The 23,972-nt window shown below is 43.0% G+C and overlaps 1 protein-coding gene across 8 annotated transcripts in view; it reads left to right on the forward strand.

The window, feature by feature from the left end:
* Positions 1 to 23,972, forward strand: part of plekhg4 (pleckstrin homology domain containing, family G (with RhoGef domain) member 4) — a 447,922-nt gene that overhangs the window by 192,444 nt on the left and 231,506 nt on the right. For all 8 annotated transcript variants that reach the window (XM_070897923.1, XM_070897924.1, XM_070897919.1 and 5 more), the window contains one exon: positions 22,663 to 22,860. In XM_070897923.1, coding sequence (XP_070754024.1) covers positions 22,663 to 22,860 — 198 coding nt within the window. The remainder of the gene's footprint in view (positions 1 to 22,662; positions 22,861 to 23,972) is intronic.

The following is a 23,972-nucleotide window of genomic DNA, read 5'->3' on the forward strand; positions in this document are numbered from 1 at the left end:
TTGCCTTGGGTTTCTCTGCCCTCCACTTTTCCTCATCTCCTTTCTGTCTTTTGCTTTTGCCTCCTTTTTGTCTCCCTCTGTCTCCCTGTATAGGTTCCCATCCCCCTGCAATATTAGTTTAACTCCTCCCCAACAGCACTAGCAAACACTCCCCCTAGGACATTGGTTCCGGACCTGCCCAGGTGCAGACCGTCCGGTTTGTACTGGTCCCACCTCCCCCAGAACCGGTTCCAATGCCCCAAGAATTTGAATCCCTCCCTGCTGCACCACTGCTCAAGCCATGTATTCATCTGCGCTATCCTGCGATTCCTACTCTGACTAGCACGTGGCACTGGTAGCAATCCCGAGATTACTACTTTTGAGGTCCTACTTTTTAATTTAGCTCCTAGCTCCTTAAATTCTTTTCGTAGGACCTCATCCCTTTTTTTACCTATGTCGTTGGTACCAATGTGCACCACGACAACTGGCTGTTCTCCCTCCCATTTCAGAATGTCCTGCACCCGCTCCGAGACATCCTTGACCCTTGCACCAGGGAGGCAACATACCATCCTGGAGTCTCGGTTGCGTCCGCAGAAACGCCTATCTATTCCCCTCACCATCGAATCCCCTATCACTATCGCGCTCCCACTCTTTTTCCTGCCCTCCTTTGCAGCAGAGCCACCTACGGTGCCATGAACTTGGCTGCTGCTGCCCTCCCCTGATGAGTCATCCTCCCCAACAGTACTCAAAGCAGTGTATCTGTTTTGCAGGGGGATGACCACAGGGGACTCCTGCACTATCTTTCTTGCACTGCTCTTCCTGTTGGTCTTCCATTCCCTATCTGGCTGTGGACCCTTCTCCTGCGGTAAGACCAACTCACTACACGTGATACTCACGTCATTCTCAGCATCGTGGATGCTCCAGAGTGAATCCACCTTCAGCTCCAATTCCGCAACGCGGACCGTCAAGAGCTCGAGGCGGATACACTTCCCACATACGTAGTCGTCAGGGACACCGGAAGTGTCCCCGAGTTCCCACATGGTACAGGAGGAGCATATCACATGACCGAGCTCTCCTGCCATGTCTTAACCTTAGATACCCTTAAATTGGTAATAACAATGTTATAGTTCACTTACTGATATAAAAAATAAAAGAAAAGCTACTCACCAATCACCAGCCAATCACTTACCACATTGGCTGTGACGTCACTTTTTGATTACTTTCTACTTCTATTTTGCTTTCTCTCCCGCTGTAGCTGCACCAGTATGCTTTTGACAGGTCGCTCCCCTCTCACCAACTGCCGCTGGCTCTCGATCTCCCGCTGGGCTTTTGACAGGTCGCTCCCCTCTCACCAACTGCCGCTGGCTCTCGATCTCCCGCTGGGCTTTTGACAGGTCGCTCCCCTCTCACCAACTGCCGCTGGCTCTCGATCTCCCGCTGGGCTTTTGACAGGTCGCTCCCCTCTCACCAACTGCCGCTGGCTCTCGATCTCCCGCTGGGCTTTTGACAGGTCGCTCCCCTCTCACCAACTGCCACTGGCTCTCGATCTCCCGCTGGGCTTTTGACAGGTCGCTCCCCTCTCACCAACTGCCGCTGGCTCTCGATCTCCCTCTGGGCTTTTGACCGGTCGCTCCCCTCTCACCAACTGCCGCTGGCTCTCGATCTCCCGCTGGGCTTTTGACAGGTCGCTCCCCTCTCACCAACTGCCGCTGGCTCTCGATCTCCCGCTGGGCTTTTGACAGGTCGCTCCCCTCTCACCAACTGCCGCTGGCTCTCGATCTCCCGCTGGGCTTTTGACAGGTCGCTCCCCTCTCACCAACTGCCGCTGGCTCTCGATCTCCCTCTGGGCTTTTGACAGGTCGCTCCCCTCTCACCAACTGCCGCTGGCTCTCGATCTCCCGCTGGGCTTTTGACAGGTCGCTCCCCTCTCACCAACTGCCACTGGCTCTCGATCTCCCGCTGGGCTTTTGACAGGTCGCTCCCCTCTCACCAACTGCCGCTGGCTCTCGATCTCCCTCTGGGCTTTTGACCGGTCGCTCCCCTCTCACCAACTGCCGCTGGCTCTCGATCTCCCGCTGGGCTTTTGACAGGTCGCTCCCCTCTCACCAACAAAAGATTCTGAGAAGACTTGACAGTGTAGTTGCTAAGAGGCTCTTTCCCCGGACTGGAGAGTCTAGAGCTAGAGGGCATAGCTACAGAATAAGGGATCAATTATTTAGGACTGCGATGAGGAGAAATTTCTTCACCTAGACGGTTGCTAATCTTTGGAATTCTCTACCCCAAAGGGCTGTGGATAATCAGTCGTTGAGTATATTTAAGGCTGAGATCGATTGACTTTTGAACTCTCAGGGAATCAAGCGATATGTAAATCGGGCAGGAAAATGGAGTTGATGTCGAAGATCAGCCAGGTTCTTATTGAATGGCGGAACAAACTCGAGGGGCCTTATGGCCTACTCCTATTTTGTATGTTCTTACTGGAGATTTTATGAATTACAGAATCACAAACTGTTAGATAATGCCAGATGTATAGCATTGTAATTTTAAAAATTATAATATTTATTGTCAGAAGCTGTTCTTTGCATTTTCTGAAATCATTAACTCAAAATAAACATGGATCTGACCTAAATCTACAACTAATCCAAACCTGAAATTCCAACATAAAGTGTCTCATCTTTACAACCCTTTCTTTCATTTGTATTTAATTCTTTTTTGAGCATACCACTTTGTTATTAATCCTGATGCATGCTTTGAATATTTCTTAATAACCCAAATGTTAATGATCGGCACACTTCATAATAAAAAGCCGCTATCAATAAAAGTGGCCATGATTGTCGGATGTATTCAAATCACAGATAGGTAGATTTTTAACCAATAAGGGTTAATTTAGGGAAGGAAACCTGCCATCCTTACCCGGTTTGGCCTATACGTGACTGCATTCTCACACCAATGTGGTTGACTCTTAACTGCCCTCTGCCACTTCAAAAAGAAGGCCCACCCACCCTTTCAGAGAAATTTGGGTTGGGCTATAAATGCCAGCCTTGTTAGCGATGCTCACACCACGAGAATGAATAAAAAAGAAAATGATCCATCCATTGATGAAATTATACCGTTGCAATCATTTTTCTCATCATTTTGTAAAATATCTTCATTCAGACCTACTCAGTATTTTATGTTTCTATTTAATGCATTTTTATGGCCTAAGTATTACTCACATTAAAAATTGAAAAGCTTTCTTGATTATAAGTCCTTAAACATGCTGTGCCTGATGTGCATGAATAATGGGTAAATTAATTGAGACTTCAATTTTAAGACTCAAAGAAATATAATGGTGTGAGTTCACCGTTCCCTTGAGCCCTGAGTGTTTACAATGATTTATGCCCATTTATGTCCATTTTAAGTTTGGGCACACTCTACTGAGATTGGGAGGATATTTAGCTGTAACTTGACATCAGCTAAATGAGAGCAACATTGGGCACATTTTTGGGTCTCGCTTTTGGGTTGTGCCCGAGGAGGAAACTCCAGGCCTAAATGTTGTCGTACACTGACTGGCAGTTTTTCACAGTACATAGAAAGCCTGATGCAACTGGAACTTTACTCGGCAAGCTACCTTTTTTTAAAATCAGGATGCAGGTGTAAACACTCAGGACTCAAGGGAACGGTGAACTCACACCATTATATTTCTTCTTTGAGTTTTTTAATTAATATTTTTACTTTTTAAAAATGTCATTAATAACCTTGCCGTAAAATTGTGTCATGCAGCGAAGTATTTTCATGTGAATGATTTAATTTTTAATGACTTAACACAGGTGGTTAATTTCAGTGTTATAATATTAGACTATGAAAGCCAGCAATCGTTGGGGAGTAAAAGAGATGAAAGGACAGGTGGTTGGCATTGTGTACAATAAATTAAGCCTGATCTGTCTTCACTGTAGCAAGTATATACTGTTATACATAGAAAGTCTTGTACTGCATACATTGCAAGATATGCACTATAATTTATCAGAAATATTGATTTTTGCTAGGTTTATAGCTGCTAAACAAATTATTCCTCCACTTATTGACAGTCATTCAACAAGGAGAAATTGACAAAGGACGTGATCCCTTTAAAAAATAATTAGCATCAGGTGATGTCCCACCGTCCCTCCCTGCACTCCATCTACAGTGTTCAAGACTCTGGGCTGAATAGTTATTTACTTTTTATTAGGGTAGGACTCTCGACCCTGAGTCAGAAGGTTGTGGGTTCAAGTCCCACTCCAGGGATTTAAGCATATAAATCTAGGCTGACACTCCAGTGCAGTACTGAGGGAGTGCTGCACTGTCGGAGGTACCGTCTTTCGGATGAGACATTAAACCGACATCTGCCCTCTCAAGTGGATGTAAAAGATCCCATGGAACTATTTCGAAGAAATGTAGGGGAGTTATCCCCGGTGTCTTGGCCAATATTTATCCCTCAATCAACATAACAAAAACAGATTATCTGGTCATTATTTGCTTTTTCTGGGAGTTTGCTGTTATTATGTATGCAACCCTATGTAACCAGCATTCTACCGCCACCAGAGGGCGTATCTGTTGGAGTCCCAAGGGATCTCAGCATCCCTTGGGAGCACTGTATATAAGCAGGCCTCCCATGCTGTACCAACACTCTGGAGTTAGAATAAAGAGTCTAAAGTCACATTTACTCACGCCAACAGTACTCAATCACATTACTTTATTATGGACGTAACAGCTGTGTGCAAGTTGTCTGCCGCGTTTCCCATATTACAACAGTGATTACACTCCAAAAAGTACTTCATTGGCTGTAAAGCGCTTTGAGACATCCGGTGGTCATGAAAGGCACTATTTAAATGCAAGTCTTTCAGGCTAGCCGGCAATTGCTTTTCTGTGCGTTCTTCCAACAAGCGAAGAGTTCCTTAATATTATTTCAGTTCCTTTGTTATCGTTGCTCAAATGTTTCTTCCAACAGTTTAAGCTAAATAAAGTTTGCTTATAAAGTTGCAAGGTTTCTTTTGGTTGATTCAGTGATGCCATCTTCGCTGCAGCCTACCCTGAGCAGGTCATTCCTAGTTTAACCGATCTTTGCAATTTCCCATCATTTCATGAGTTTTTGAAGTATGAAGCCTGCTCCAAATTCAGTAGGAGAACTTGAGATTACTAACTCATTTGTTGCATGGATGTACAGGTTACCATGATGTCAATGCTCAATTTCTGTAGCTGCAAGTTTCAGTTGAACACAAAGCATTCTTCCAATCTTTGATCAGATAATATCATTTCATATAGTCTGAATAGTCGAATTGGTTCATGCAGCACAGAAGATTGGTTGTTGTCGAAGTTGCTGGGAATGTATGACTCTGATTTGGCTCTTAGATTAGCTTGAATTCGTAATGCCTACAAAAATTACTTGATGCAGCAGTTTCTTCCTGCTGGTGATTTCACTGGAGTAAATTTAGAGGGAAGAAAGCTCCACATTGCAGCAAATATGGTATAAAGTTGCATATATTTGCGACTATCATTTTTTCTCATACTGGGGAGAAAAGTTTTCTACAGGTGCTATTTGTAGAAATGAAGGGGTCAAGTTTCGGACCGCGCCGAGAACGACGCAGCCCCACGAGCCACGCCTGATTTCCGAGCTCAAAACCGCGCCGAAAACTTACCTCGGTATTCTCCACTCCCTAAGGTGGATCCAGGCCCTCGGCGCAGCGTAGCGCAAGCTGTGGGGCGGGGGGGGGTGGCGGAGCCAGGTCCCTGCGCTGGAAACAGTGCTGGGACCTCTGCACAGGCGCGCTACAGTGTGCGCGCATGTGCAGTAGCTTCAGGCGCCCGAGGCTGTGTGAGAGGGGCCCGAAGCACGCCGCCCCTAGCCCTGGCCAAATGAGCTCACTGGGGCGGCGAAGATCGGACTATACCTCCCTCCTCCAGCTCCTGCTCCGGCTGTGGCTCCGGCTCCCTTCCCCCCCCCCCCCCTGTTCAGCTCACGCTCCCTCTGGCTCTCTCACGCCGCCCCCCCGCCCCCCCCCCCCCCCCCAAGCTCCCGCTCCGCTGCCATCTGCACCCCCCACCCCCAGCTCTTGCTCTGTTCCAGCTCCCCCTCACCCCTTCAGGTCCAGTCCACTTGCTCTTCCTTCGGCGGGGCCCGCCCGCCCGGCATCTTGCTGGGGGTGGGCCCTGCCCGAAGTCTTCGGCCCGGCTTCTTCACGTCGGCCGGGCCTGTTCAGCCTCCCCCTCCCTCCCTCTCCTCTTCCCCCCCACCCCCTTTCCCCTCTCCTCTCTCCCCTCTCCTCTCCACCCCCTCCCCTCTCCCCCTCCCTCCCTTCCTCTCCCCCTCCCTCCCTCCCTTCCTCTCCCCCTCCCTCCCTCCCTTCCTCTCCCCCTCCCTCCCTCCCTTCCTCTCCCCCTCACTCCCTCCCTCCCTTCCTCTCCCCCTCACTCCCTCCCTCCCTTCCTCTCCCCCTCACTCCCTCTCCCCCTCACTCCCTCTCCTCTCTCCTCTCCTCCCTTCCTCTCCCTCCCCTCGCTGTCAGAAACACATAGACACTGACAGACAGAGAGAGAGAGAGAGAGAGAAAGACACTGACAGAGACAGAGAGAGACACACTGGGGGGGGCCCCATCCCAGCACACTGTTGGAGGGCTCCCGGTGCTGCAGTCGGTGAGTAGAAACTTAATTTTTTATTTATTGATTTTTAAATGTTTTTAATTAATTTTTTTGATTGATTTATTGATTTATTTATCATTTATTATTGATGATGGCTCTTTATTTGTAAAAGTGATGTGTTTCATGTTTGTAAACTCCCCCCCCCCCCCCTTCCCATTCCTTACGCCTGATTTGAAACCTACGCCCGATTTTCTAAGTGTAGGCAAGGTTTTTCTGAGTATACAAAAATCTACACTTACTCCATTCTAAGTTAGTTTGGAGTAAGTTTTCGCTGCCTAAACTTTCAAAACAGGCGTAAGTGGCCGGACACGCCCCCTTTTGGAAAAAAAAATCTGTTCCAAAATGAAACTGTTCTAACTGACTAGAACTGGAGCAAACTAAATGCCGAGAATTGCAATTTCTAAGATACTCCATTCTAAACCAGTTGCTCGAAAAAAAATAGGAGCAACTCCGGCCGAAACTTTAATAGCAGGCCTGTGTGGCTTTACAGAGAAAACATTTAAGTGGTAACAAAACTGTTCCACTAAAATGTAAAACTGTTTCAATAAAGTTAGCACTGTTTTTAAAAGTGAAAGGGAAGAATGGCCAAATTAAAATAAAGTAGTGACACCATCAATAGTAGAGAATAAAAATAATAGTGAAAATAATTTACACTAGAAAACTAATAATTTAAAATGCTGATAAAAGATGACAAGTGGACCCACTGTTTATATGAACTGAAAAAAGAGCCTATATGTTCCATGCTTATTTCCTGTGGAAGACCAGTCGACACACATTTTCCAGTAGCTGCGATGTTAGCTGCTGATTATGGTTTATCTGCATATTTTTCTGAATACGTATGTCTTCTGGTGTAGACTTGGACGGTGATTCATCTAATTGAGGACTTTTTTTTTTAGTATAACCATGTATTTCTAACTTCAATATTGCCATAAAAATTTTAGTTTAGAAAAGCATTTTATTAAACCGCATGTCACAGTGTGAATTATATGAAAAGTGCAATAATGTTGGAAAGACTGTCATCAACATAGCTCTGGCTTGTTCCCATATATGTAATTTGAAAGGTTTTCATTTTATCCTGAAACCGCGTTGTATGTTATGTGCTCTCGTGATGCAAATAAGCCTACACAATCTGCTCCTACAAAAAGTAAAGGTTTTATTCTGTGGCTATTTAGTGTTGGTATTAACACCAATGATGTGGTGGTCGGCTATACTAAAAGTGCAGTTTATTTGGGGTTTTAATACCATCTTCTGTACTGGTTGGGAATATATAAATTTCCATTTTAGAATATGAAGGAGGAGCTTGCTCTGCATTATGTGTCTAATGCTAGCAATCATTTTGCAGGGTGATTGTGTACAATTGTCATTTTCTTGCATGCAGATGTGATTGATGTTAGTGATAAGTGCATTATCTGACTTCAGTACAGCCCCTTTGGGGAGAGTTCCTCTCTCCATGGCTACAAAGTAGGTGATATCACTGTTAGTTTTGCAAAAAGCAATTATTGATGGCATTTTGCAAAGGTCATGTCATCTTGTCATTTAACTTTACTTTCCATCTCTCATTGTCCTCATTAGTCAACACTACCGCACAGTGCCTTCATGTTGTTCAGGAGGCAATGCAAATATATATAAAGCAGAAGATCTGAGCTGCATTTATAGTATGGGAAAGTGGACTCTTAACAGTCCTGATAGAATGTGTGTTTTTGCTCAGGTTTGGGCATTTGGCACAGGACAGCCATGGCTTTGTAAAAGAAGATTGCAAAAAAACATGCAGGCAAATATTCGATTCAAGGTTTAATTTCTACGTTTGTGCAAATTAGCTGCAACATTTGCCTACAAAAACACAACAATTTGCATTGATACAGCGCCTTTTATGTAGAAAAATGTCACAAGGTACTTCACAGAGGCGTAATCAGGCAACAATAGATGCTAAGCCAAAGGATGAGATACTACGATGTTATAGCGGGTTAAATCGAACAGCAACTTCTGGCATTTGCACATGCGCAGTTAAATGCACAAATCCAGAAGTTGTTGTCAGAGATAGAAACATAGAAAATAGGTGCAGGAGTAGGCCATTCGGCCCTTCGAGCCTGCACCACCATTCAATAAGATCATGGCTGATCATTCACCTCAGTACCCCTTTCCTACTTTCTCTCCATACCCCTTGATCCCTTTAGCCGTAAGGGCCATATCTAACTCCCTCTTGAATATATCCAACGAACTACGATCAACAACTCTCTGCGGTAGGGAATTCCACAGGTTAACAATTCTCTGAGTGAAGAAGTTTCTCCTCATCTCAGTCCTAAATGGCTTTACCCCTTCTCCTTAGACTGTTATCTCTGGTTCTGGACTTCCTCAACATCGGGAACATTCTTCCTGCATCTAATCTGTCCAGGCCGGTCAGAATTTTATATGTTTCTATGAGATCCCCTCTCATCCTTCTAAACTCCAGTGAATACAGGCCCAGTCGATCCAGTCTCTCCTCATATATCAGTCCTGCCATCCCGGGAATCAGTCTGGTGAACCTTCGCTGCACTCCCTCAATAGCAAGAACGTCCTTCCTCAGATTAGGAGACCAACACTGAACACAATATTCCAGGTGAGACCTCACCAAGGTTCTGTACAACTGCAGTAAGATCTCCTTGCTCTTGTACTCAAATCCCCTAGCTATGAAGGCCAACATACCACTTGCTGCCTTCACCGCCTGCTGTACCTGCATGCCAACTTTCAATGACTGATGTACTATGACACCCAGGTCTCGTTGCACCTCCCCTTTTCCTAATCTGCCACCATTCAGATAATATACCTTACTCCTGCACAGGGTGCGTTGTTGCATCCTTGCTAGTAAACTTGACATTTAAATTAATGCAATGGCGTGAAATTGGGGTACTTGCCCACTATTTCCACACTAAAAATGGCTGAAAAAGTTAGGGCTGGAGCATTCAGGAGTGAGTTTTTAATGGCGCGATAAGTGATTATTACTGCTGAACATCCTCTCTGGCCCTGAAAATTTAATTTTATAACTGTGGAGTCCCATTCAGAAGAAAATTCGAGTTGGAGATATTTTTAAAAATAGAAATTAATTTCTTTAATTTTTCTGTCTCCTTTATATCTCATAACCCTATCTGTATTTCCAAATCTTTATTTTGCTTTCTGTACATCATTTAAATCTTATTTATTTTTCCTGCTTTATACTGTGTGTCTTCAGTGAAGATTCTTCAATTGGATTGGTTGAAGAGACTCACTGTTCCTTGCTCACAGACGCTACAAATTCCCCTATAGATTGAGCCATGCTGAAACAAATGCTGGATTAGAAGAAGTTTCCACTCTAAAGCCCGCGAAAACTTGTGGGCAATTGTCAGCGGGGTAAACGGCACTGATCACAAAATCCGGGCCCATATTATTAACTGCAAAGTACTTTGGGATATCCTGAAAATGTAAAAGGTGCCAAATAAATGAGAGTTTTTTTTGTTTCATTAGAAGTTGGAAGTTGTATGTAATGTATTGTCAATAAGGAGAAACAACACAGGAAAGGACATTGCTGCCACTCACACAAGCCAAAATAGATTAATAAATCGGTTGCACTGAATTTGAACTCTATCCAGAAAGTTTATTTCTGGTTGTAGAGAGAAAAGTAGCAGCACAACAAAGGATGGGCATTGATCTTAATAAGGGATTTGCAGAAGGTGCTAGGAGTCACTTTCTTAGTACCATGTAGACAATGGTGCCATGCTTGGTTGAATGTTGCTACTCGTCTGGCCGTCAGCTCTTGTGTCCACGCCTGGATCAAGCTTGTGTAGTTCTGGCAGATACTGGAGCAGGTTTTCTATATATATGTCAAAATAATTACCCACTCTTCTTCAATAATATCTAAAAGCATATGTTGACATGGGTGTGGTAGCTAACAGAAACATTAAGAAAGCATGTAAATGCAATCTGTCATATAAACCTGTTTGGGCAACAGCTAACATAAATATGAAATAAATCAAGTTTATTTTCAAAGTCACTGTAGGCTCTTGGATTAGTTTGAAACATAACTTTCTTTTATGGATGATATTATTGATATAACAAGCTTAAGCCTGCATTTCCTGTGTTAGCAATCATGTTTGCTGCTGATTCAAGGAAATTACTGCAAGGATCAGTGCTTCAGTCTTAAGAAGCTATGATAATGAAACTAATGGTGAAAAATTTAAACAAGGTGGTTCTGAACAGATAGCAGTAAATTTACTATCCATCTGTGACAGGTATGTGCACTAATGCAGAAGTTCACTTTTGATGTATTCTCCTTAAATTCTGCAAATTATTGTGTCAATGCTTGTTATGCATAGCACAAGATAAATGTTTTAATTTTACATCCACTTGATCTTTTCCCCCATGACCAATGTTTTTAAAAAAGAACCCTAAAGATAGTGTGCCGCAGAGGCTTTATTAAAAGGGGAAATCCTTTATCAAGACCCATTAAAAAAATATTTTGGGGTTGAAATATTTTGCGATGTCCGTAAGCACCTCCGGGAGGTGTGGGAAAGAGGGGGCGTTAACAGGCTGTAAAACAGTTTTTGTCCGGGGATGGGGAGGGGTTATCGGCTCCCACGGGAGTTAGCGAGCATGCTGCCACGGTAGCTGCTGCGCAACCGGAGGTGACGTCATCATGGTGCGCGCCAACCCCTTAGTGCCATCCACCGACCCCTTTCCGCCCCGTGGCAGACATTGCCCAGTGCCTTGCGAGGCTGCAACGAGCGGTGTCAGCGCCAGCCTTGTGGGTCACAAACCGGGCGGACCTCCGCTCGCGGGGCGGAAGTTAAAGGAGAGGTTGGGAGCGCGCCGCCATCTTGGCGGTTTGGCTGACTCACTGCTTGGCCAGACTTCTGCCTTCCTCTCGTGGTCCAGGCCGCCATTGTGGAGCCGGGCTCTCCGTTTTGGGTGCCGGGCTGTGGCCTCGACACCACACCACACCACCCTGGTGGTCCAATGGAGACCATCAGAAGCCCGACAGAGTGTGCAGCGGCCCTCCCCTTGAACCGAAGGGGAGGGACGTTAAAACGTGTCAGTGCTACGCAGAGCAGCCACGTAGCACTGACCAACTCGCCCCAGTAGCACCCTGGAACCCGCCCCTACAGGAAACGGAGCGCACGAGATTTCGCACCACTTCCTGTGAGGGGTGGTAACTGCAATTTCGCAGCCGGGGTTGGATTTCCACACTGGGCGCAGGATGTCCCGTTCCGAGTCGGTTACTGTCCCCAATCGGGGCGCTGGGGAATTTCTCCCCTTTGATCTTATAGCAAAAGTATCAAGTGATGTTCAAATGAATGAATATCACAAATACATGTTGGTTATTTATTATGTTTGAAGTGAACAAACTCCAAAGATGTTTTTACTTTAAGCGGAAGTAATTACAGGCTCAGCGCTCACTGCTACATATTTTTTGGTGAGTTTTTTTGGTGAATTTTTATCCTGGTGAAGCTTCTTCCACTCAGTCCCAATGATGTGCCTCAGCCACAACCTCAGAAGATTACATTCTACTGCTCCATTTTTCTGTTTTCATAGCAGCCACTCTGTGGCCTCCTATCCACGATTCCAGTTATGAAGTACTGATGCAGAATTGTTGGCATAAGTTGATTAACTTGTCTCTTGCTTATATAATGGAACTATAACGGAAGAATGTTTGTACAATGGAATTAAACACTTCATTTCAGGGATCCAGTGATGGCGTCGGGCACTATTGAGTCAGGTACAGGTGAGTAAAGCTTCTTCCACTCAGTCTCAATGATGTGCCTCAGCCACAACCTCAGAAGATTACATTCTACTGCTCCATTTTTCTGTTTTCATAGCAGCCACTCTGTAGCCTCCTATCCACGATTCCAGTTATGAAGTACTGATGCAGAATTGTTGGCATAAGTTGATTAACTTGTCTCTTGCTTATATTATGGAACTATAATTGTAGTAATTCTAATTGTGCTAAATTTGGCAAAAATTGTGCACGCACACTTGCTCAAGAGTTGTACGTGCAATTTTAAAACAACTGCGCATATATACATGCAGTTACTGCAAAGTTACAGCCATGCTTTCAACTCTGTGCGGGTCATGTGGCATCTATATTTACTTTTTCCAAGCATGGTTTTATATGGGTTGTGGTAGTGGCTGAAAGCAGAGCTGATTAGATAGAATGTTTGAGGCACTAGCTATAAAATTAGTGACATGTCCTGACAATTTATCATAAAGCAATTGTTTGAACAGTCCACGGATCAAGATATTAAGATCGCATATCATACACTCTGCAACATTGAAGAGATGTGTCTGGACTGTGTCAGGCCTCTGCAAGATAATAACTGGAGCAGCTAGAGAGTGAACCAGACAGCTGCTACAGTTGGACCTCAGCAGTCTGCATTCGTCTCAAAATCTGCACATAATACCAGCAACAAAGCTTCACATATGAATTCATCTCCTTGTGGCATACTGTCCCTGATTGCATCAGCACCTGGAACTCTTAGTATGTAAAGGCTCAAGCACAAAGTTGATCATCACTTGCTGAATTATGGTTTCTGGAGTATGGATTAAATTAAGGAAATTATAATTTACCTATTGGTACTCTAGTACAATGTATTTCTGTGAGATACCTGTCCTTGTTCCACTGTCGTTGAGTTTGATCCTTTCATGCTTTTCAGATTGGGAGGTCGCGCTTGGTCGTCGTCTTGATCACATTACCTGGTGAATTCTCGATGAACTAGCATACACAGAGAGACCATGTGTAGGCTGTCATCAACTTTCCCAGGTGAACCTGGTCCAAAAACTCACTGGAACATCATAGCATAGCAACAGTGGCCCTAGTCTATTCTGCTGCAGAAAACTACTCTGCCTCATGGTCCTGCAGCCGCCACAAAAAGATCATGGACGTGCAGCTAAACATCGCCGTGAGGATGGTGTCAGGGACACTTAAGACCACTCCAACTAAGTGGCTTCAGGTGCTGTCCTACATTGGCCCGCCTGCCATTCGCTGCAACGCCACCATGCTCCGTGAGATTGAAAAACTCATGAGCAACATTGACCTTCCCATTCTGAGACCTTCTTTCTGTTTCTAGTATGGAAAGAAAAGAGGCTTCTTTCATAGTGAGTGTTGATCAAGGAAAAGGTAATGACTGGAAAGTCATGCTATTTTGCAGAGGGAGCCTGCAGGCAATGATCATTTCAGTGGCAGTAGGAACTTTTGGAACTGCTATTCCAGGAGGGCTGGGTGGTGGGCTGAGGCTTCATTGAAAACACTGGGAAAGAGGAAGCAATACCTTTTGGTGAAGATGCTTTCTTCCCTTCAGTGCTGGTCAGTTGCAGAAAATTGAATCAAGAAAATATTTCTGGAGCCAGCTGCTACTGTTGATTTCTGGATTATTTTCCCTCAATCTGGTTCAGTGAAATCACTGAGTCGAATACCGATTGTGCTTTAAACAAAGCAAGCTTTTATTTAAAAAGCAAATCCCGATCGGGGACCTTATCAGACAGAAGGAATGCAACTCTGATAGATCGCACTCACTTCCTACGGACAAAGTGACGTTACATTGTAAAGGGACGACGGTTATACATTTTCGGTAAAAGATAACAAGATACAATTAGAGTGACATCCTATTTCAGCCTATCCTCTTTGATCCCTCTTTACCATTGTCCACTCATAAGCCGATCTAAGAATGGTATGATTTTACACAAAAGCCCATTATGAGTTACTAAGATCTTGAGGTTTTTCTGCAAGCTGTAGGTTTTGTTTCAATATGTGTTAGTATTGTAACATTTTGCAGTCTTGAGTCTGAGATGTCATGGCTATTCCTCCATGAATTCTTGTTAGCTTACACTGTCCATATATAATTCCCACGTTCTCAACTTCAATGTCTCTATACATTTTCAAACATTCACATTCCCCCCTTTTATCATTCCATGAAAACACTTAGGATATTTTGCTGATTAAAAGAGTTCGGTTTTCTCGTCTCTCTTCTCAGGTCACCGTCGGTGTAGCTGGTTGTCTATCACTACGGGTAGAAGTTCAAACTGGTCTCCTCGGGACCCATGTTCCAATTAGGATGCCAATGGTCTTGTTCAGCTATGGAGAAGAGGAAATCTGGAACAGAAACAGGAATTAGAATAACCAGTAAAATAGGTTCGTTAGAGGGTGGTGAGCTTGCAGTGGTGCAGGTGAACCCAGGCACTTTCCCCCTCAACCTTGGCTGCAGTGGGGGTAGTGAGTAACACCTGAAAAGGCCCCTCCCATCGTGGCTCTAATCCCTTCCGAATCCATTTCTTAATCAGGACATTCTTCTCTGGTACCACGAGGGACGATTCGGGTAAAACTGGGAGGTCGAGGTGAGCCTCTCGAACCTGGTTGTGAGCTCGTCGCAGAGCCTGAGTCAGAGAAAGAACATAGGTGGTCATCAGTTGAGCTGAGATACCATATCTAGGAACAATTTCCCTCATTAACACCTTAACAACAGTTTGAGCCTTATTGTCCAGGGTAGGGTAGGCTTCAATCCATCTGCTAAACACATCTACTATTACAAACACATATTTGTAACACTGAACTTTTTGCAACTCAATGTAGTCCAACTGAAATGTCTCAAAGGGACCTTCGGGTCGGGACGTTTTGCCCCAATCACAGGGGACTCCCTTCCCTGGATTATGTTGCTGGCAAACCAGGCAACGACTACTGATGTTCTGGGCGAGCGCCTGGAGTCTAGGGTGCCACCAAGTAGCCAAAAGTTTGTCACTCGTGGTCCTTGCTCCACAATGAGTAGCAAAATGCATACATTCAATAACCCATAGAGCCAAATCGTCAGACATGCAAGTCTGTTCCGCGGGAGTGGTCCAGAGTTTAGAAACATTGTCATAAGTACATCCATAATTTTTCCACAACAGTTTTTCTTTTTCAGGAGCGTCCCACGTTCTCAACTTCAATGTCTCTATACATTTTCAAACATTCACACTACCAGAGGGAGAACCTGAACAGAACTTAAACCATTAGTTTCTTGAACTGATGCAATTAAAAGCATTGATAATGTTTTCTACTAAGAACATAAGAAATAGGAGCAGGAGTAGGACACCTGGCCCCTCGAGCCTCCTCTGCCATTTAATAAAATCATGGCTGGTCTGATCATGGACTCAGCTCCACTTCCCTGCCCGCTCCCCATAACCATTTATTCCTTTATTGCTCAAAAATCTGTCTATCTCCGCCTTAAATATATTCACTGACCCATCATCCACAGCTCTCTGGGGCAGAGAATTCCATAGGTTTACAACTCTCTGAGAGAAGAAATTCCTCCTCATCTCCGTTTTAAATAGGGGGCCCCTGATTCTGTGATGAAATCCCCTCGTTTTAGTTTCCCCTGAGTGGGAATATCCCCTCTGCATCCACCTTGTCGAGCCCCTTTATTATCTTGTATGTTTCAATGAGATCACCACTCATTCTTTTGAACTCCAATGAGTATTAGTATAGTATTAGGCAGACCCTCGTATCGAGGATGACCTGCTTCCACGCCAAAAAGGGATGAGTTCAGAGGTGTTTCAGTGAGGGACCTACAATTCTAGGTCCCGAACTACATACTGAAGGGTGGAAGATGCCTGTGCATGGATTCTTTTAACGTGGGGTGGTCCTTGCACACCAGCTGCCAAATGGGCTTGACAGAGCTAGGTCTTGATCCAGTGGCAAGGGTTAACCAAGACACTGGAGACCAAGCTCTACTGCACAGACCTAGTGCACACACATGCTCCTACTATCCATAGATCACAGTGTGGACTGGCCTGTGCTGCCCCTGGGCCCTCGCCTCACCTGGGCTCTGATCACGATGCTCCTGGGCCCTGATCTCTCACTGATCCTCCGCCCCGATCAAAAATGGAGCAGTCAGAATCAGGACATCACTTAGTCTCCTCTTAACTTGGAGACATCAAATATCGAGACAGTTATTTCAAATATCAAAATATTAAACTCCAGCTTATAAGGTGGTAGTCACTGTTGCAATGTAGGAAGTGTGGCAGCCAATTCTCAACCTATCTTCATAAGTCAACCCCCTCATCTCTGAAATCAACCTAGTGAACCTTCTCTGAACAGCCTCTAATGCAAGTATATCCTTCCTTAAATACGGAGACCAAAACTGTACGCAGTAGTCTAGGTGTGGCCTCACCAATACCCTGTACAGTTGTAGCAGGACTTCTCTGCTTTTATACGCCATCCCGCTTGCAATAAAAGCCAACATTCCATTTGCCTTCCTGATTACTTGCTGTACGCGCATACTACTTGTGTTTCATGCACAAGAACTCCCAAGTCCCTCTGTACTGCAGCACTTTGCAATTTTTCTCCATTTAAATTATAATTTGCTTTCCTATTTTTTCTGTCAAAGTGGATAACCTCACATTTTCCCACATTATACTCCATCTACCAAATTTTTACCCACTCACTTAGCATGTTTATATCCCTTTGCAGATTTTTTGTGTACTCCTCACAATTTTCTTTCCCACCCATCTTTGTATCATCAGCAAACTTGGCTACATTACATTCTGTCCCTTTAATCTAAGTCATTAATATAGATTGTAAATAGTTGAGGACACAGCACTGATCCCTGTGGCACCCCACTAGTTATTGTTTGCCAACTGGAAAATGACCCATTTATCCCGACTCTCTGTTTTCTGTTAGCTAATCCTCTATCCATGCTAAAATATTACCCCCAACCCCGTGAACTTTTATCTTACGCAGTAACCTTTTATGTGGCACCTTATTGAATGCCTTCTGGAAATCCAAATACATCACATCCACTGGTTCCCCTTATCCACCCTGCTCATTACATCTTCAAAGAACTCTAGCAAATTTGTCAAACATGATTTCCCTTTCATAAAACCATGCTGACTCTGCTTGATTGAATTGTGCTTTCCCAAATGTCCTGCTACTGCTTCCTTAATAATGGACTCCAGCATTTTCCCAACGACAGATGTTAGGCTAACTAGTCTATAGTTTCCTGCTTTTTGTCTACCTCCTTTTTTAAATTGGGGCGTTATATTTGCGGTTTTTCAATCCGCTGGGACCGCCCCAGAATCCAGGGAATTTTGATAGATTACAACGAATGCATCCACTATCTCTGCAGCCACTTCTTTTAAGACCCTTGGATGTAAGCCATCAGGTCCAGGGGACTTATCAGCCTTTAGCCCCATTATTTTATCGAGTACTACTTCATTAGTGATAGTGATTGTATTAAGTTACTGAGCCCTTCATAGAGAGGGGAGTAAAATTTTTGAAAAAGTGCTTTGTCAGTTGGATCTCTCTTTAGGAGGGAACTCTTGAGTGTCACTGACATCAGTTGATCACATTTCTTTCAGCTTGACTTGGTTATTCATTATCTCTGAATCAATATCGTCAAATTTTCTACCTAACACCATTGTGGGACTGCAGTAGTTGAAGGCGGAGGCCCACCACCACCTCTCAGGGTAACTAGGGATGGGCAATAAATCTAACCTTGCCAGTGTTGCCCATATCCCGAAAATAATAAAGTTGATAGTGGAATTCCCACTGAATCACAGTGTTGTAGGTTCAAGCCCATCTATGGAATTGAGCACCTGTTCTAGGCTGACACTTAAGTGTTGTACTGAGGGTGTACTGTATTGTCAGAGATGTTGCCTTTTGGATGAGTTGCTAAATCAATGTCCTATCTCCTTTACAAGTGGATATTAAAAATTCTATGACACTATTCAGAGAAGAGTAGGGACCTGTCTTGTGTGCCGGCCAATATTCCTCCTTCAACTAACAACACCCAAAACAGATTAACTGGTCATTCATTAATTTGCTGTGTGTTAAAAATTGCCTATATAATAGAAATTTCACTTTGCAAATAATCCATTGGTGGTGAAGTGTTTTGGAATGAACTCACTGATGAAGTGCTTTATAAATGTTAATTACTATGTTTTATGCTATAAAGTATGTATTGTTATTGTTGGAGGTACTTGTTCAAGTTATACATAAAATGAAAACCTTCCAGTAAAAAAAAATGATGTTAGCGGCAGTAGTAGTGGAGCACCAATTGACTACTCCTCCTTGATACTGGTTGACTTAAGACTGACCATGCTCATTGGAGCAGGCAAGGTTGACACTGGTGGTATGGGCACTCTTTTTTTTCCCACAAGGTCTAGTATTGCTAATGCTTGGATATAGTGCTCCTGCAGTTAATAAATTCCCTCCGTTTGCTTTCCTCACATGACATAGGCGCTGGTCTAAAAGGTAAATCTATTTGGTTAGAGTTAAGGAATAGGAAGGGTGCTCAACTCTGTTGGGAGGATAGTGGGAAGGCAATAGAGGAAAAGTTATGTATACTGGTTAGAGAGAAATGCAGAAACAACAGTGCCATAACAATGGATGACTTCAATTCTCCAACCTTGTGGTAAGAATAATGTAACTAGCAGGAAAAGAGAGAGGTTTTAAAATATATCCAGGGCTGCTTCATGGATCAGGTTATTTTTAGTCCAACAAGGAAATGGGCAGTGCTGGATCAGGTTCTAAAAAATAAAAAATTGTTGAACTCCATGGAAAGGGCACCAGGCCCTGATCTTCCATCTTCAATCTACCAAAAGTCCTTAGATAGGGAAATTGTGCCAGAGTGCTGGTGGCTTGCCAAAGCAACATCTCTTCAACAAGGGAAAAGAACAGATAACTATAGACTATGCAGCTTAACATTGGAAGACTTCGAGAGGCCCTAATACGGGATACATTTAGTACTCGGGTGGAAAGATTAATTTGGACAGTCTGCATGGATTTGTAAAAGTCAAGCCAGACAAATTTCTTTGAAGAAATAAGCATATTTATTAATAATGTAGATGGATATATATATTAAGACATTTGATAAAATGCTGGATAGGAGATTTGTTGATAAAAGAAAGGTGCATGGTGTTAAATAGTACATGACAGCATGGGTAGGATGTTGGTTAAAGGATGAAAAAGAGATTAGTTGTTAATTGAAACATAGAAAATAGGTGCAGGAGTAGGCCATTCGGCCCTTCGAGCCTGTTCCACCATTCAATATGATCATGGCTGATCATTTCCCGCTTTCTCACCATACCCCTTGATCCCTTTAGCCGTAAGGGCAACATCTAACTCCCTCTTGAATATATCCAATGAACTGGCATCTCTGCGGCAGGGAATTCCACAGGTTAACAACTCTCTGAGTGAAGAAGTTTCTTCTAATCTCAGTCTTAAATGGCCTACCCCTTATCCTAAGACTGTGTCCCCTGGTTCTGGACTTCCCCAACATCGGGAACATTCTTCCCGCATCTAACCTGTCCAGTCCCGTCAGAATCTTATATGTTTTTATGAGCTCCCCTCTCATCCTTCTAAACTCCAGTGTATGTTTTTCAGATTGGAGAGATGTAAATAGTGGTCCCAGTAAACATGTTTTTGGACCATTGCTCTTCTCAATGGCTTGGATTTTAACTGTCGGCAAGCTTCCGAGAGAAAAGCACACTGGCGAGTTAATGTTTTGTTCATCTGCCAATTTTATCAGCCAAGCTGCATTTAAATGTCAGAACCAGCCATGCATATGTTTAAAAAAAAATAGGACCCGAATAATATTGTCCTTGTCGCTTTCTCAGTAGAGGAGGTTAAAATTGGGAACGGTCAGCTGCTGGTGGCTCCAGGGTGGGTAAATAATCAAACAACTTTAACTGACAATACATATAAATTATCTGAACTTCGATATAGGGTGCGTAATATCAACATTAGTTATGTCGAAGTTACTGGAATCTATCATCAGCAACAGAGTGACTGAGCCTTTGGGACAAGTATCAGCTGGTCAAAGAGTCAGCATGGATTTGCGAAGGGTAGGTCATGGCTGACTAATTTCGCTGAATATTTTGAGATCACCTGCATGGTGGATGGGGAAGTGTTTATTAATATTGTCTGTATGGACTCCAGAAGGTATTTGATAAGAGATTACAACCAAAAATGGAAGTGCACACAATTAGAGGTAACCATGTGTCAGTAATTGGTTGGGAGGTAAGAGACAGCAAGTAGGGGTAAAGGGAACATTCTCTGATTCGCGAGATGTGACAGGTGGTCCTCAAGGATCTATACTGGGGCATTAGCTTTACACTATATGGATGAAGGAACAGAGAGTTGTTTCTCCAAGTTTGCGGATGATACTCTTTCGGAGGCACAGTAAGTTGTGGAGATGGGAGCAGGAAGTTACAAAAGGACATAAACCAAGGGGTGGAAATTCAGTCGCGCCTCTGTTGCGGCGTTAATCCTGGTAGAGCAGTACTTTTAGCACAGTGAAAAAGTTTGTGCGTCCTGCCCAGAAATTCATCAGAATCTGTCGAAGAGCTTACGGGGGATAAATCAGAAAATGCTGGAAATCTCAGTGGGTCAGGCAGCAGCTGTGGAGAGAGAAACAGAGTTAGCATTTCAGGTCGATAACCCTTCATCAGAACTGGCAAAGGTTCAAAATGAACAGATTCTTAAGGAGCACTGAAAGGGGAACAGGAGGAAAGAACAAAAGGAAAGGTCTGTGATCGGGTGCAAGATAGGAGAGATTTGATTAGTGTAGGATGACCTTCAAGTTTTTAAAAAAACAAAAACAAAACTACCAAAGATAGAAAAAAATGTTCAACATTAATCACAAACGTTTAAAAACAAAATTAACGGTCTGTCACTAATGGTGAAAGGAACGCCTTGACCAATGTTCCCTGTAATTTTATTTGGCCATGTGCGGACCCTTTAAAGGGCTGCGCGAGCCATTCAAAATACTGGAGCGTGTTACAGGGAACATTGACCATTTCAGAAGAATTCTTTTTCATAAGATGTGGAAAGGAAAATCATGTTGAAAATCTAACATCTGTGGTAAAAATTTTTAAATCAGCCTGTCGCACTAACAGAATACACAATTGGTAATCATGTAAGAGAGTCCTCACTTGTGTAGTATGTTGCACTATTTTCCCACTGAATTTGTGCTGTGCAACCTGACTTTGGTGGTAAGCTCTCCAGAAGACAATGAGGTTCCTTTTGCTGATAAAGCGTGACATTCTTGACGTGCAGTAAGAGGATTATAATTTAGTCAGAGCAATTGTCATCAACAGTAAAACTTCTTCCATGAAGCTTAGTAAGTGAGCAGAAGCTTTTTAATCTCTGACCAAGCTGTCCTGTCATTTCCTGACTGGGTTTGATGCAAGTGTTTGGACAGCTGTACCTGCCAGTCTAAAGTAGAAAACCTTATGGGAATCTCTTTATACACAGAAAGCATTGCAGTTCAGTCTATACAACTTCTCTTACTTGCACCCTAGTAAACAATTTATTCTGGCTGTTTCCTTCATTACATTTGGTGAACCTGTGCAACAAACAGCAGCCAGAATATTAACTTTATGTGATGTCCAGGGTTCCCAGAGCGTCAGATGTATATTGGTCTGCACGGCAGTGAAGTGTGGAATTCTGTCTTTGTTTATTTCCTCAGAATTTAATCTAACTTTTTTGCATTTTGGGTATTCCACACAAAAAAATTTTTTTTTGATGGAGGGGTGGGGAGGTTGGTACTTTTATAATACTAATAGCCATGTAGTACTGAGGCTTTAGTCTTAGAAGTTGGAGCATCCTCTGGCATTGTAGTTGTTATAACTTAAGTGCATGCATTGTTATGAGAATTGTGGACTTATGAAGAAAGCAGCTAAATTTGTATGAGAAAAATAATTGTTACTGGGAATTCACATGGACATACTTTAAAATACAAGATTTATTGACTATATATTTTATGTACATTTTATTTGCTTGGTTTGTTCAGTCACTTTTTATTGTAATAGTCTTTGTACGATGCACTAAATGACTGTTAGTCATATCTGTAGTCTGAGTTGTGCAAATTCAGTTAGTAGTCACATTTTTTTGTTGAAAGTTGTTAACTGGATTGAATATACAAAGGATTGATAGTAATTGGTTGCAGTTTCCCTTTTTACTTGTTAGGTACCTAAATAGAACCGACAAGTTACAATGGAACATACTGCACGTTTTTGTAGTTACTTAAATTAATTGTGCTTTTCTTTTGGCAGGATTCTGAATCCTTGGATACTTGTATTCAGAGTACTCTCTCAGCACTCTATCCCCCTTTTGAGGCTACAGCATCCACTGTTCTCTGCCAGGTTTTTGATGTAGTGGAGAAAACGTACCGCGGTGACGGATTGTGCTACCTCATTGATTTCCTTGTCCCTGCTAAACACATTCTGCAATGCATTCAGCAGGATGCTTGTGTAAGTATTAGTGGGAGGGGGTAATCCAAATTGGTTCAGTTGATAGGACTGTGACTTTGATAAAATGTGGAAGTGCACTGATATAAAACTATTAATGTGATATTGCAATGTTAGTTACTCTTGAATGTCATCTTTTAACATGTAAACTCTAGTCATCATCGATGACTACACTCAAAGCAACTCCTAGGAGAAGATGCAGTAAGTTCCTCTATTCTTGGCCATGCAATTTTGGAGCACAAAAAAAAACTTGTTCAGAAAAATGTGACTGGTTCAGTTGTCATCGAGCAAGTTAGAAAAAATGCAATAGGCTGAATAAAATTAGCTTAGAAGTAATTAGGATTTTTAATATAAACATCACTCGTCCAAGACGTGATTACTCTTTGACCATAGACTGTGAGTAGCTGAAACGACTGATACAGCAATGTCTGTATTTTCTTCAAAAATGGAGCTATGCAATGCTATTCATGGATGGAGGGGTGGGGGGCGCTTGAAGGAGGAAGAATAACCAATTGTAATATTAAATCGCTCATCTCAACTTAAAAACAGATTTGATATTTGAGTACTTCTGGAACCCCCAAACATGTGGTTGGAAAGCCAGCTGTTTAACTACTAGGCGATCAGGCTTAATGAAATGAAAATACCGAAATGGGCGTGCTCTGTTTGGTTATTGCAGAAGCACACATAAAGGACCTCTGTATATCAGTGAGTATTTGATTAATGCAGGGATTAACTTACAATGGTCAAATTGTGTGCCAAAGGAAGATGAAAGTTAGTTTAAAGCCATCATCCCATCAGCCTTTCCATGAATTTGGTTTAATAAACATAAATCCATTTTGCATCTTTTAATGAGGAAGCTCGTAAGGTTTTAATGTTAAATAAAACCTTTGCTGATTGCTCGGTACAGTAGGCTTGATTCTTGTGTCAAATGTAAATTGTATGTCATTGTTGTTTAGAATGCAAGCTTCATTTTAAATCGCTTTTCCTAATAATCTTGGTTAAATACTTAAATTGTTAAAATAATGTAATGGACAATTTAAAAAAAATTTAATTCAAATTAAAGTAGAAATACATTTTCTCATTTACCTTTTTATGTGATGAAAGTGGTTGTTTAA

Source organism: Pristiophorus japonicus, chromosome 13 (genome assembly GCF_044704955.1).
Source record: "Pristiophorus japonicus isolate sPriJap1 chromosome 13, sPriJap1.hap1, whole genome shotgun sequence".
In the NCBI taxonomy this organism is placed as follows: Eukaryota; Metazoa; Chordata; class Chondrichthyes; family Pristiophoridae; genus Pristiophorus; species Pristiophorus japonicus.